Source organism: Pholcus phalangioides, unplaced genomic scaffold, assembly GCF_987345545.1.
Source record: "Pholcus phalangioides strain wild (caught in Gottingen) unplaced genomic scaffold, Ppha-v1.0 ptg000012l_1, whole genome shotgun sequence".
Lineage (NCBI taxonomy): Eukaryota > Metazoa > Arthropoda > Arachnida > Araneae > Pholcidae > Pholcus > Pholcus phalangioides.
The window spans coordinates 24,281,776-24,296,275 of NW_028301605.1; the positions used below are offsets into that span (position 1 = coordinate 24,281,776).

The window sequence follows — 14,500 nt, forward strand, 5'->3', positions numbered from 1 at the left end:
CACTTAACATGTTAACGTGGTGAATCAATGCCACCCATAATCCAGCTAGTCAGCCGATGTAGCTTCGGGAATTATGAAAATCTCCTAATTGCCCAGGAGAATTAAGACGTAGGATGCTTATGGAACAGGAATGTGGGTCTAGAATGAGCTAAAACATCTGGGTGTCCGAACATTGGCTGACTTGGACAAGGGCATGTGACGCAAACATGACATCGATTCGTCGTTGTACGGCCTACACGACTAGTGACATCCAACGAACGTGGACGGACCGCCACCAACGGAATTTGATTATCGAGTCCGGACGTGCCCCAAGGACGCTATAATATCAATTTAGATTTCGATTCTTAGATCATGATTTATCATAATTATTTCGTTGATTTATACTCCTGTAATTGGACTTGTTTTTCTGTTATACAAATTTATATAGATATATATACACATATACATATTTAATAAAATTCCGGATGCACTCATCTTTCGGGAACGCTTTGATATCTCCTTGAGATGGGAAGCGGGGTGTGTCCGGTCCTTCAATGTTCAATTGACAATTTAAGTAATCAAGGAAACAGTTATTTTCCGGATATTATGCTGAGGTGAGTTCGGAAAGAAAAGTCATCATGTCTCCGCCGGGACTCGAACCCAGGCCCTCTTGCATGCCGGGCAAGCATGCTACCATCTACACCACTGGAGACACATGAATCTGCCTTCCAAATTTCACGCACTGTGTCGTGAGGCGCTGAAGTAGAGGCATTAGTAGCCTCTCTTAACTTCAGGAAATGGCCCCGGGTGCCTCAGCGCCTCACGACACAGTGCGTGAAATTAGGAAGGCAGATTCATGTGTCTCCAGTGGTGTAGATGGTAGCATGCTTGCCCGGTATGCAAGAGGGCCTGGGTTCGAGTCCCGGCGGAGATGTGATGACTTTTCTTTCCGAGCTCACCTCAGCATAATATCCGGAAAATAACTGTTTCCTTGATATCTCTGGCTGAGAAAAAAGCCATCTATATCTCTCTAATTCAAGTAATGCTTGACAATTTCACTCACATTTTTTCACCGTTTTTGGAAATGATTACCGATTTTTCGGCGATATCAGCAACTATTATCAATTTTATTTGCACACCTTTGGCATTATTTTTATCACTGAAATTGACCATTTTTTCTTGCAATTTCCCGGTTTTTCTTCAGGAAATATGGTTATCCTTAAAGCATATATATATATGTCGGGAGAGCATATTCTTTCGGTTTGTAGGTGATGAAATTCCTAGCCCTAACTGATTAGTTTCACTGTCAACCTGTTGCTTCGTCTAATGTACGTATTGCACAACAAACAGCATGAGTAATGGAGCTGAACGAGGAGACGCAATTGCTTCTCCGAAGGACGCTCGAAGACGCACTTGATGCTGCAGATCCCGGATGCGCACATTGTGTGTTGTTGTTGCTCCCACATATCCCTTTCCTCACACACAAAAACGTATTAAAACAGTTTCTCCAACTCGTTCAGCGATCAATGGACAATTTCTATTTTTAGAATTGCATTTTACAGCAGCAAGCTATCTTCGCTTCGGGATCAGTTTTGAAACAACAGCAACAAAACATTTCTCTGTCTCTCTCCCTCTTTCGTCCTATTGTTACTCTTCTCCCGGATATTAGTTCCAAATGCCAAATAATACTGTCGAGAAGAGTGAGAAATTTTTCGAGAAAATTCTCGAACAAAAGGGGGACGTTGAAATTAGTGTTTTCAAGCCCGTCGTCAGTGACGGAGAAAATGAACATTTTCCGGGGGGGGGGGGATTCCGTCTTCGCTTCCGATATATCCGGAAAACTTCGCGACTTATCGTTGTTAAAAGTCGTAAAAGTTCTTGAAAGATGGGAGTTTGCTGGATCCAAACAAAAAATAGGAAGAGAAACCGTTTCGATAATTTTTTTCCCAAAATAATATTAGCATGGTCAAACTCGGTTATAAAGATATTAAATATTCCATGAAATTCTGTCGTTATAATCGAGGTGTCATTGCAACCGGGGCGAACGCGGTGCAATGTTTCTTAGGCCGGGATTACACTATAAAAGTTTGTTAAAAGATCTTTTATAAAATTTGGAAAATGCAACCAATAAGAACATCGGTAACATTCTAGCAAATGCAATCGATCACCTTATTGGTTGTATTTTTCGAGTTTTATAAATGAAATTTTATGGAAATTTTATAGTATAATCTCGGCCTTAGAGTGTACGTCACAGCATCTAGAGACGTTGCCAGTATTACTTAAGGGTGTCGAGACAAGCTGGGTACAGTAATGTATGCCTATTCAGTACTTTGAAGAGGGTCTCTTCCCCAGATCGTTCTGGGAAGCAAAGCCGTCTCGAGAGCAACATGGGCCACTGGACAGTAAAACTTTCTGAGGTCGTTTACGTAACTAAAAATGTCTACTCACCAATTTGAAAGTTTAATGTCAAGAATATCAATCGGATCTCCTTATCATGGGGGGCCTACTCAGCACTCAAGGCCCCCCCCCCCCGGGTGAAACCATGCGTTAATGCCGCATTGGTAGAGAGCCGCAGATAAACGATTACTGCGCGGGGGAACCGCTTATCGAGAAAGTCTGAGAACCACTGGTTCAAGGTGACCAATCTGATCAGCAATATAACAGAAAATTAATAAGTTATATTGGCGATTCTCACCAAACGTGTTGCTAAAATTGACAAATATTGCTTGTGGACAATGTTTGGTGAAAATGCATTGCTATACGATAGTGTGCTAAAATGTATTTCGCGGGAAAAAATTGAACATGGCAAATACGTGCGACGAATATTTCTAATCATATTCATTATGACAATTCATGAATTACCTTCATTCCCGATTCTACTATGCATTAGGACATGAAGTAAGCTTCACTGAGAAAAAACGACATTTTTGTAAGGGAAATAGTTAGGAAGTGCAAAACACATATACGGGAATGTTTCGTATGCCGGTCATGTCGATGAGCAAGTCGGAGCGCCACACACATGTAATAAATATTTTTCTTTTTTTAACGTTAAGTACAAACAGAATGGCAGACGACATTCCCTGCATGTGATCAGCTCTAAGCTTAAGAATTTCTTGGGAAAACGGCATTGGAACGAAAAAAAAAACGACGAAACATTTGTCGTTGTATCCGAGGCGTTTCCTTTTCATCAACGTTCACAAACCAAAACGTTTATTAACATCATCCTCTATAGCCAAGACGGCTGTGGCTCAGATGTCATTATAACGGAGTTTCAAAGTATGTAGTTTTGCGAAATAACAATCTTTTCAAGTTTATTTTCCGCGCAATATTTAAAGGAAAATATTTATTTTTTCATCCCAAACTGTCAAAGATACGATAAAGTCTACAACGAACGGAGCTGACATTCCAAAACATGTTACTGCTAATTACATTACTTTCCATGGTCTAAAAATGTCCCAACTTCGAAGCCTTTACAAATACGTCTTATTCCCGGAAAGAAATAAATGTTCTTGGTTATTTTCCATTTCTTTTTTTTTGGTTCCATGAGCGAAACGGATGATTGATGATGTTCTGAGGAAATGGGTTCCTTGTTTATGGTAAGATCGAATATGTCTTTCTCCCCTTTTTTTAGTTCCCGTTTTCTTGGGAACAGAAATCCACACACAACTGTTATCCCAAAGCACAAAGAAAAAACCTAGAAATAACTGCTTGTTCAATATTCAAATTTCATCTAATTATTTATGCGTTCATTGTTTGTATTTCACTTATGAGATCACAGAAATCAAACAGAAATGAGCAGTTAATACCAAAGTAGCGGAAACGAGAATAAAATAACAATAATAATAATATTTAATGTATGCTATGACCGAAAATGGTCCTGACGATGGTTTGACGAACTGCCTCTGCTGCAAAAAAGTATTTCGATCACGGCTGGGAATCGATTAAAAATTTTAACTGGTTAATCAAAAAATTGTTAATCGATTTTTTTTTTGTCTCATAAAAATATATTATTAATTGATGCTATAAAAACAGTTTTCATTCATTTCATGCAATTTTCACTGTTTTCCGAAACGTTTGGGGAATTTCTCTGCTTTTTGCCTAATCATGGCGCTGTTGATTAATGCATTTTTGGCTGTTTTACTATGAAACCATTGCAACACAGCTTGGTCGCCACACACATTCAAAATTAAATATTTTTTTTTCCGTTTTCTGGTGAAGCTTCCGTTCTTTCTTGAATCTTCTTCAATTTCATAGGAATATGCTTGATGCTTGTCACTTGAGTTTGAGAAGTTCCATACTCTTTGGTAATTTCAGTTTGAGTTGCTTTTTTTTTATTGCATCCAAAAGTTTTTATTGGTTGCACAAGCTCAAATCCTTTCTTTTTCGATCATTTTTCTGATTTTAACCATTGCAATGAAGCCATTTCTTTTGAGCAGATTTTTCGAGATTTTCAGTTCCATCGAAGATGTCAGCGCTCTCTATTGAATCTTCGGATAACAAAAATGAAATAAAGTAATTATATACTGAAGACAGGTTTAAGGCCTCAAGACTATATTTTTTTTTTTAAATCTTACCTAACAACATATTTGCCATAACTTTTTAATGCTTTTTCTAATAAAAATATTATGTACATAGTGGTTAATATATATTTGCAGTTGTCGTGTGAATTGTAGTATATGTTCGATTAATTGGGAAAAAGAAGAGACAAACTGTACTGGACTAAACAGGGAACACCGCGAGTGTCTTCCCAAAGAAAACCCCTTTATCAAGAAATTTAGGGATGTCGGATTACAAAAATTAAAACACGGAAGAGATGTTTCTCTGTTGGTTTACGGTGAAAAATCCTTCAGATCTACAGAAAAAAAAATTTCAATGCATGGAGTACAAAAATACAAACAATAATTGGCAACATGTCAGCTTCCCTTTGTATTTATGGCCCAGTATTTTTTAAAAGAGAACGAAAGATATCTATGAATTCGGGAAACCTATAATTTACATACAAGTTAGTTCATTAAACCAGAATAAACGTAGGAAAAAAAACACAAAAAAATTGCCTTCCTTGATTATAGAGTACTCAACGACGTTGACGTACCTTTAGATGTCTTCGCATGCGCTTTTTAGCTGCTAGACCCATGGGAAATGACAACCATAACGTTCACAATAGCCATTCACCAAAAGGGATTCCAGTTTTTTTCTTAAAACCCAAATGAAGATGGTACTTCCAAAAAAAAAAGAGAAGGACACCATCAGCGCCGGATGAGATTAAATTTGTTGAACAGCGGCGAGGACATATCCATGTCTTTCATAATGGGCGACGCCATGAATAATTCATTCTCTCCCACCATAACCGCATCCCATTGTCTAAAGTGAAACAATCCTCATCTGATATGTTGCTGGAATTCCATTTTTTTTAGGATTCCAGTGGCGTAACTGAGCTTCTTTCTTTATCTTTCGGAAGAACTCTTCTAAGCATCTGCATAACGGCAGTTTGATGTCGCTTGCTTGATTTTTTTTCCCAAAGGAGATATGAGAGAAAAGAGCTTTATTTGTATCTTAAACTTGAGCAACAAGAATAATCCCTTATCTCTATCTTTTTTTTTCTTACTCCGGAAGAAGATCTAGGCTCTCTCTGAAATTGGATGGAGGAATGTATCTCTGCTCCTTCTCCCGTTTCTCCATTGATTACCAGGAGAGGAGCACTCGTGTTAGTTGGCGGTCCAGAAACTTAGGTGGGAGCTGGATCAAGTAGAGAAATAAAAATGGAAGAAAGCGAGTGGTTCTTTGATCGCTTATCCCGATAGATACTTCGCACGTGGAGGAACAGATGTTGTAGCTGAGCAATATAAAACAATATGGATTATTGGTTTAAAAAACAGTTGGAGAGTTTGTGCTGTAAACAATGTCTACATGTCCAATATAAGTATAATAGACTGAGTGTACAATCTGGTTCTAGACGAGAAACTGTAACTACAAGAACTGAGACTTTTGGATCAAGAAAAATTGTGTTACGTAGAATAGTTGGTGCTGTTCAGGGTGAAATCATGCTTCAAAATCTTGTTATCAAAGATGACATGCAAGGAAAACGACAGATGTTGCAGAAGTGGTAGTATCTCTTCTTGAGAATAATTTTGGAAACCACTCCCGCGCGGAAACTAATATTTGCCTTACATTACTTTCGTTTCTTGATCGGAGTATCGTAGAGCCCGAAGATGCCCCTGACTATCATTGGGATTGCACGAGAAATAGTAAAGTTGTACATATTATTTTATTATTAACGTTGTACATATTATTTTATTATTAACGTTGTACATATTATTTTATTATTAACGTTGTACATATTATTTTATTATTAACGTTGTACATATTATTTTATTATTAACGTTGTACATATTATTTTATTATTAACGTTGTACATATTATTTTATTATTAACGTTGTACATATTATTTTATTATTAAAGTTGTACATATTAATGCAAGGATTCTTTAGATCAGTGTTCTTCAACCACTTGTCCGCGGACTAGTGAAGGTCTGTAGAAATTTCCTGCAGGTCCGGTCCGTGACACATTGCACCACATAATTCTTAAACCCCTACACGAACGCTTTTGAACTTTCTATTTATGTGAAAAAATTGGAGGGGGGGGGGGGACTTCATAGATATCATTTCGAGAATTTCTTGAAGCATCCATATTGCTCCAAGCGTTCCCAAAAAGAACAACAACATAGAAATCATTAGCAGGGTTTGCAAAACATTTGAGAAACACGCCGCTTTACACTCTTGTCAACTATTGTCCAATAATATTCGCGGATGATTAAAGAGAAACTAATCAGCACTATCATGGTTTACGAATGCTCCAGTGATTATTAAGATTAATCCATGTTGAACGGAAGGCCGTGCGGTTTCCAGAGGATAATTTCCAGCGCACATAGATATGCATGCAGAATTTTCTGGAAGAGTGTCAAACGTCATTTTCTGCTGCTATAAATTCATATCAGGTACATCAAAGGCGCATCGATCGTAGCTGGAGATTTCATTCGATATCCTCAGCACTGTAGGAGGTTTCCCTAAGAAATCCACTTATTTTCGATTTTCTTCTTTTACCCCCTTAAACGTTCACCAATAGCAATTTGTTCATGTATGAACCTTCTTATCTTTTTTTCAATGGATTCCCATCCTCACCATCTATCTAGATCATCCATCCGTTCTACTGTAACTGGGAGTAAAGGCAGCAGAAAAGAAGGAGATCCAGCCACCCATGGCCATCTCTCTATCTCTACTTTTTCCTCTATATACCCTGTATACAGTACATAGTATTCTCTCTCTATTCACACATCGAGAGACCTTATATCATCTTTATACCTCTTTTCCAAACATTTCCTTTTCTTTTCACCGTCTTTGGATGTGGTTTTTAGTGATTGATTTTTTTGCTTCTCTTCTCCTCCGTATTCACAGGTGGGAAAGTATTTCGAGGGGAGAGAGGAGAAAAAGAATCATAAATATCGTATGTACGGTATGTGGAGCGAAGAAACGTCTTCGAAATGTGGAAAAGAGCGTTCCTTTAGTAACTCGAGAAAAACCCGCAAACGGATGATTGATGGTCTGATAGTCTTTCATAGGAAATAGGTTTCCTCTCAGAAAGGTGGCAATGAATAGGCACGTGGGAGAATAAAACCTGCCGTAAGTGGATGGAGACATTGTTCTTCATGGCCCATTACGCGTAAGAGCGTCTACATATGGGATTTTCAATTGGCTAAACTCTATAATCATTGTTCCCGAATCTTATAGGTCATCTACTAAGCCACTTTGTCCGATTATACGGTGTATGAAAGTGTATCGTGTAATTCTCAGGTTCTGGGAGAATTCCCTCAGAGTCGGGTTCTAGAGAAATTTTGATTTCGAAACGTTTCGTTCGAATCTGCGCCAGAAATCTTCATTTATGACCAGGGGGTTTTATATATACACATTTTTTATCCTCCAAAGGTAAATAAGACAAAGGATAGAATTGTTCTGTTATTTAAAAGCACAGAAATTGCAGAAGAATGAGCGATATATATACACCTTTAACAGGGTAGAGCCCACGTGGAGGCCCAACAGACGTCATTCATTGCATATAGGAATCGTCTTGTCGACCTATGCACGAGCTACTGAATTCCTTCAGAAATGCCATTTTATTTGGTTGTCTTCATTTTGGTGCTGAAAAACATGCGTAAACTAGATCATAAACTGGTTTCTTGATCAAGGAGCCAATTTATGAGTGTCTAGTAACCCTATGCAAGTGTTCGTGCGGTTTTATGAATATGTCACAAAAGATGTGGACTCTAAAAACCATTACTGGAAATGTGGCAGTAAAAATACATCTTGTCTGCCATAAATGGCGCAGACGAAGTTCTGGACAAAGTGATTGATGAAGTATTTCTCAGCGACCACGGCACTGACTCCCTGTACTGTGATAATGAATTATAAAAATTAACATTGGGGCCTGATAGACTTCAGCATATCCTCGAGCCTTAATTTTAACGCGTGCATTTTGTCGGGTTCAATTTCAATACAGCTGCCTAAATGTATGAATCACAGAAGATCTGATTCACTAATTTTTGGGCGAGTGTTGTTGGGAGCAGTTTCCAAACTCAGTTTAATAGAAAGGCATCTTTGTTCCTGTTGAGTTAGGCTGTCAGTGATGTTTGAGAAATCTCATGGCCTTTGATATTCTGAGTTTGAAAATTGCCAGGATTTCAGGGGAAGAGATCAGTTTTTTCGAATTGAATTATGTTTATAAAACGCATGTTTGCTTCTACGGGGATGTTTTATTTTAAAACTATTCACTTGAAACGTCAAACATGTATAATCCATAACTTAGTATGAGCCCGTTGCAGTTATTTCTATCAAATGCCAGCACAACTCCAATCTCGAGCAATCGAGAAGATCTGATGAACTCCTCTCATATCTCTGCAAGAGATGACCAGAAGATATGGATGAAAAGCTTGAAAATAATGATCCATCTCGACCAGGACTCGTTCCCCATAAGTTTCAGGTTCTGGGCAAACACGAATTTTCGGGCCCCCCTTTCATACATAGCATTCTTTGAGGCACAGTTGCAGAGTATTGTTGGGAAAAAATTATGTTTTTTTTTTTGAACAGTTAATTTATCGTGATAAAATAAAGGAGAAAAATGAATTCATCAAGAGATCAGATGGATCTGTATTGATGAACACGAAATATGTGTAACTACTATCAAAATAAATTCTGAAATATGCTATGATATTTGGTTACTTTGCCTCTTCATCAGGGTAGTTGCATTCAAAAATTCAACAAGATGAGAAAGTAAATGTACCAAATATACTTAATATTATGGACTCTGATAAGATCTTCATGTTGCGATTACAGACGAGTACTTACGATTCTACTTTTGGTACTACTTTATGAAGAGTAACTCAAGGTAAAAGAATAAAAATCAGAAGACGGGTATTTTCGGACACATTAAAATTTGTGGGCTTTAGGTACATGCCTCGTTTTCCCACGCTAGTGACAGGCACCGACGTTTCCTTGCCAAGAGTCTTATTTAAACGCCGCCAATTATATCCATATTCTTCTATTCAAAGGGATGATGTGTTTTTGAGGGGTTCTATGCAAGCTTTTAGAAAAGTAAGAAGCCATAAGTCATTACCATCTCTCATAATTGTTATAGATTTAATGAAAACCAACGGTTGTGAGTGAATATCTGAATTGTCCACCTAGAAGTTATACCTAGGCAATTTTTCTGAAACTACCGTAGAAGAAACCAACTGGGAATAAACAGGAATCCTCTGGAAAAGCTGTGCTATAAAGAGTCATAAACAGGCTATAAAGTGCCGGTAAAAAGAAAGATATGGTGAGTGCATTAGAGCCAGAAAGAACTAGACATACAATGAAACATGCGATCTCAGGCTTTCGAAAGTTCCATCTATATATAAAGCTAGCCTTTTTTTTTTATACGTGAGTGCACTTCTTCTACTAATTTTTTTTTTATACCGGGAAAGATAGAGTTGTTACAACTCTGTTTTTCTTTTCCCTTGACAAATGAGAAAGGATTATTTATAAATATATAATATGTATATATATGAATATGTAATATATTAATCAAATCGAGAGAAGCTAAACCTACGGCTAAAGGAATAAGGGCAGTGACCCTGTCACCCACCTTTATAGCCCATGCTTCCCCGCAATAATCAAACAAATGGCTGAAAGGTCCCGTGCTCTGAGTGAGTGTTGCCAAGTTGTGCATCTGCAATAAAGTCAAGAAAGAAGAAAAAGAGATAGTTTCTGCTCAAAATCGAGGCACGATTTTGTTTGTTTGTTTGCTTTTTTTTTGTTTTTTGTTTTTTTTTCAAGCTTTCCAATATCTCTTTTAGCCTCGCACCCCGAGCCCCCAGGGGTCTCTAAATTAGAAGCATGATGGCTATTAAAATTTCCCACTAATCACTGTTCTCGAAATTCAGTCTCGAGGATCGAATCAACCTCAGATTGATAATTAAGAACAATCTGAAGGATTACATCAATTATGGTCCAGTTGATTGGAATTTTAATTGATGTTCAAGTAGGATTTACGATTCATCTTAGGCGATGTATGGTAGAGGATAGAAGCATCTACGAATCGATAAATATTACCAAAGCAACTGCATGCGATTAAATGCCAATGAACTTAAGCAATGTTTGGCAAATAGTAATTATGCGATCGAGTTATAGGGATGTTCATGCACAAGCACATACAAGCGTCATATCTAGAATTGCATGAGATTAAATCAGTAAACTGGTAAAATATGGCGTATTAAAGAACATGTAATGAGATTATAGTAGAACGAAAGGGTCAAATTATAGCGCCACCTAGTCAGTTTTTTGAGGTGGGAAACCAGAGGGCGAAACAGCGCAAGCTTCAGCAGTGTGTATTTTTGAAGGAAAATTATTTTCGAACATTTATATTCAGAAATTGCCGTCAGTTGTGTAAGCATGCTACTGTCTGAGGCCTCCAATGACTTGCAAACGGTTTCCGGGCAATTAGGCTATGGTCTAAAAGATTTAATTCCTGACGTTTCCACCCACATATCTGTGGCAGGCAGATTAGACTTACGTCCGAATAACCTCAGATGATGCCTGCCACAGATATGTGGGCGAAACATCAGGAATAAAATATCTTAGACCATGGCCTAATAGCCCGGAAACCGTTAAACATGGTACTGTTTATAGCGATTAATAAGCAGAGAAATCCAAAATTGGTGGGTCCCGTTTGAATTCTAAATTCCCTAATTTCGTTTTAAGACTATACCACGTTGTTGCTGCAAGTGATAAGTATTTCGGAAATATCATAAGTCCGATCAGGGTCACCGAATGTTGATACTCAACTATTTTCTCTGATATACATATATGGCTATTTATTCCACAAACTTCCAGCATTTTGAGTGGAAGTTATGCGGTGCCATATTTGCCCCTATCAGTCATTTCCAGAACTAACTCTTGTTCTCGTTATCCGATGTAGTTTCGAGTGTACACCAACAAAGCTTGGCGCTCTTCTGCCCCCTAGTCTCACCTCCAGGAGGCACTGAATACGGGTATTTTGATTTAAATGATTTTGAATGTTTATGTTATGTATTAATGGGCTACCAGTTGTGCTCGCTTATACGCGTGTATCGCGCACAAAACGCACACGATCACTAACAAACAACACACATATGACACAGATCATGCTTTTACGAGGAAGAAAACAGGAAAATTTCAAGATAGACATTCACAAATTGTCATATTATTTCAAATAGAGTGAGACAGAACAGACATCATTTCGTGCATCACACATATGAAAGGAGGATAGGAAAGAAAAAAAAAACTATATCAACATGACAATGGTGTAAACGAACATTGCATGTAGGTAACGACAGGAAGAAGACACTTTCACAACACCAATATGAGAAACCTGATGTTCTTACCTCCTAATATATCTTAATATGGTTTTATTGTGTTTGTTCCCTCCATTTTGAAACATATATTTCGCTCACACTCATCGATGTTTTCTCCTCCATATATTTATTCGATGACATTTTCGAAAATATAGGAAACATTTCTATCATCTAATGTCTCAAAATAACTGAATTAAAACAATTCTTTTCAAAAAAAATTGGAAAGTATTTATCAAAGGCGGAAAAAAATAAAAAAAATTCTCGTAACTTAGAAAAATAGCTCACAACATACACTTTGTTGTTTCCACGTGTTTCAATCGACAAGAGATGGCGCTATTAAAATCGAAACCGAAATTAAAAAAAATAAGTCATAACTGGAACTTAACAACGGCCTCTTTGGCGAATACGATTCGCCATACGGGGGTTTCCCGAAGAGGGTTTTATTTCTTCCAAAAGAAAATCTTACTCCAAAATTGGTTTAATTTACAATTTATCACTAACGTCATCAAACCTCATTTGAACAATTCTGATGCGAGACTCAATTCTGATGTTAACTTTTTCATATGACGTTGCGGACAGTTTTGTCTGTCCACGCATCCTCCTCTGGTAATGTCCAAAGTTTTAATAATTATCGAATCAACTATCACTGGAGCATACCATGACCATATAAAGCAAGTGTGCTCAATATTTTTATCCCCCGTGCCAATTTATGCCAAAAGTTTAACGTGTACTCCAATGTCTAAATTTCTCTCGGTGCCATTCAGTTTTACCATTTGTTTCATTTATGGGTAACAGACGTCCCGTATACATATCATTTCAACATTTTTAAAGGAATCTTCCGATTTTCCACAACTTTTCAATTAAATTTAATAAATGTTATTTTTTTTCTAAGCATTTCCTTTGGACTTTTTCTTTTTTGTGGCATAGGACCAAGGTGTGCCGTTGGTTGGCAACCCCTGGTGTAAAGTGTTTTATTGGAGGTACTATACTTATAATGAATTAAAGAGTGACATATACTCACATAGACTTCTTCCCATTGGCTGACGTATCGCACCAGCCTGGAAAGTCTGAGCAATCGTAAGAGTGATAGCATTTTGGCAAATCTCAGAATGCGCAGAGCTCTTCCAGCATGAAGTAACTGGTAATTATCTCCATAGTCATTGTTGAAGATGAGGAAGATGTAGTCGAAAGGTATGGAACTCAAGAGGTCTAGGAAGAACCATGTTCGGATGTAGTGCCTAGCGATTTCTTTTGGATCCAGGATCACCTGCTCTGAATTGTCCTGTTGCATAATACCTGCAAAAGAAAGAATTTGTATTCATTGATATGTCGGAACACTTTCAAATCTCAGTGGTTATGAAGCAGAAGTGTGTTTAGTGGTGTACTTACCGGTTCTGAAATTGACAACGATGTCAAGGAGGAAGAGTGTGTCGGACAAGCAGTTGAAGGCAATCCATCGAGCAGAGAGGTCGTCATTGAAAAATGAAATAGCAACTGGAAGGACAATGAGGTTCGTCACCAAAACCATCAACATGCAAAGATCCCAATAGAAACTGTAAAGAAAGAGTAATGATATCAATTGAAGACATTGTAGTTCATCCCGTACAATGTCAGTAGCAAGTTCTTTCCCCACCAATCCTGAGGCAACCACCGATAAATGACGCTTTCATTTCCGGCCCAATTGGATGGGTAGTAAATTGCTGTATGGTGATATGATTCGAGTTTATGTGCTGTGTAGCAGCAATAGTAGTAGCAGTATATATGAGAGGGTTCACAACCGTAACAGATCAAGTTCATTTTTTACAAAAAATGTGATAACCCAGGAGGTGCAGCAACGTCTGTTCTGTTCACTGCCATAGTGAGCTAAGTTCGTGGTTCACCTACTTTCTCAGAGGTGACGTTTGTTTTCACAGCTGGTGAAGTTTCACAGCCATACTGAACCAAGTCCATTCTTGATTAGAATTTGGATTGCCTCGTTGCTATTTTTCATTATATTAATCATTTTCAAATCAAAATGAGTTGTGATTTTGAGTCTTCTGGAGAGGAATACGTTCCTGATTCATCATATAAATCATCGGGTGATAATATTGTCAACAGCGGGTACCAAATATTGCAACTTAGCTGGGGACGTGTTTATAGATGTTTGAATAAGGATTGCACCACATCAGCCACTTCAGACTCTAGAGGCAGAGATATTCCTGGAAACAAAATTGACATTGCAGAAATTATTGATCACTTAAAGTCATTTCCAACCTATCAAAAGTCACTATTATAGGAAAGATAATCCTAATAGAAAGCACCTTCACCCATTTTTCGAATCGGAAGATGTACGATATTTATGTGGAGGAATGTGCGGCAAAGAATAAGATCTCCGTGAAAGAGAAATTCTATTACAAAATCTTCAGCACGAAATCTAATTGACACATTAAATCAACAAGTACAGATGCATGTAAATTGTGTGATAACATCTCCATGAATCTTTTAACAGAAAATGATTGAAATCACTAGAAAAAAGTCTTGAAACTAAATGAGAGCTGCACTTGCGGAAAGCACATCAGGCTAGAGAAAAATTGAAAACGGATATATGGATAAAGAGGG

At 37.7% G+C, this 14,500-nt stretch overlaps 1 protein-coding gene across 3 annotated transcripts in view; it reads right to left on the bottom strand.

The window, feature by feature from the left end:
* The window catches only part of LOC149079894 (potassium/sodium hyperpolarization-activated cyclic nucleotide-gated channel 3-like), a 400,253-nt gene that overhangs the window by 17,754 nt on the left and 367,999 nt on the right, over positions 1-14,500 (bottom strand). For 2 of the 3 annotated variants that reach the window (XM_089240394.1, XM_089240396.1), the window contains 3 exons: positions 13,292-13,455; positions 12,924-13,198; positions 10,156-10,239 (listed from right to left, as the gene is read on the bottom strand). In XM_089240394.1, the coding sequence (XP_089096520.1) occupies positions 10,156-10,239; positions 12,924-13,198; positions 13,292-13,455 (523 nt within the window). The remainder of the gene's footprint in view (positions 1-10,155; positions 10,240-12,923; positions 13,199-13,291; positions 13,456-14,500) is intronic. The other variant, XM_089240395.1, reaches the window with a different exon arrangement.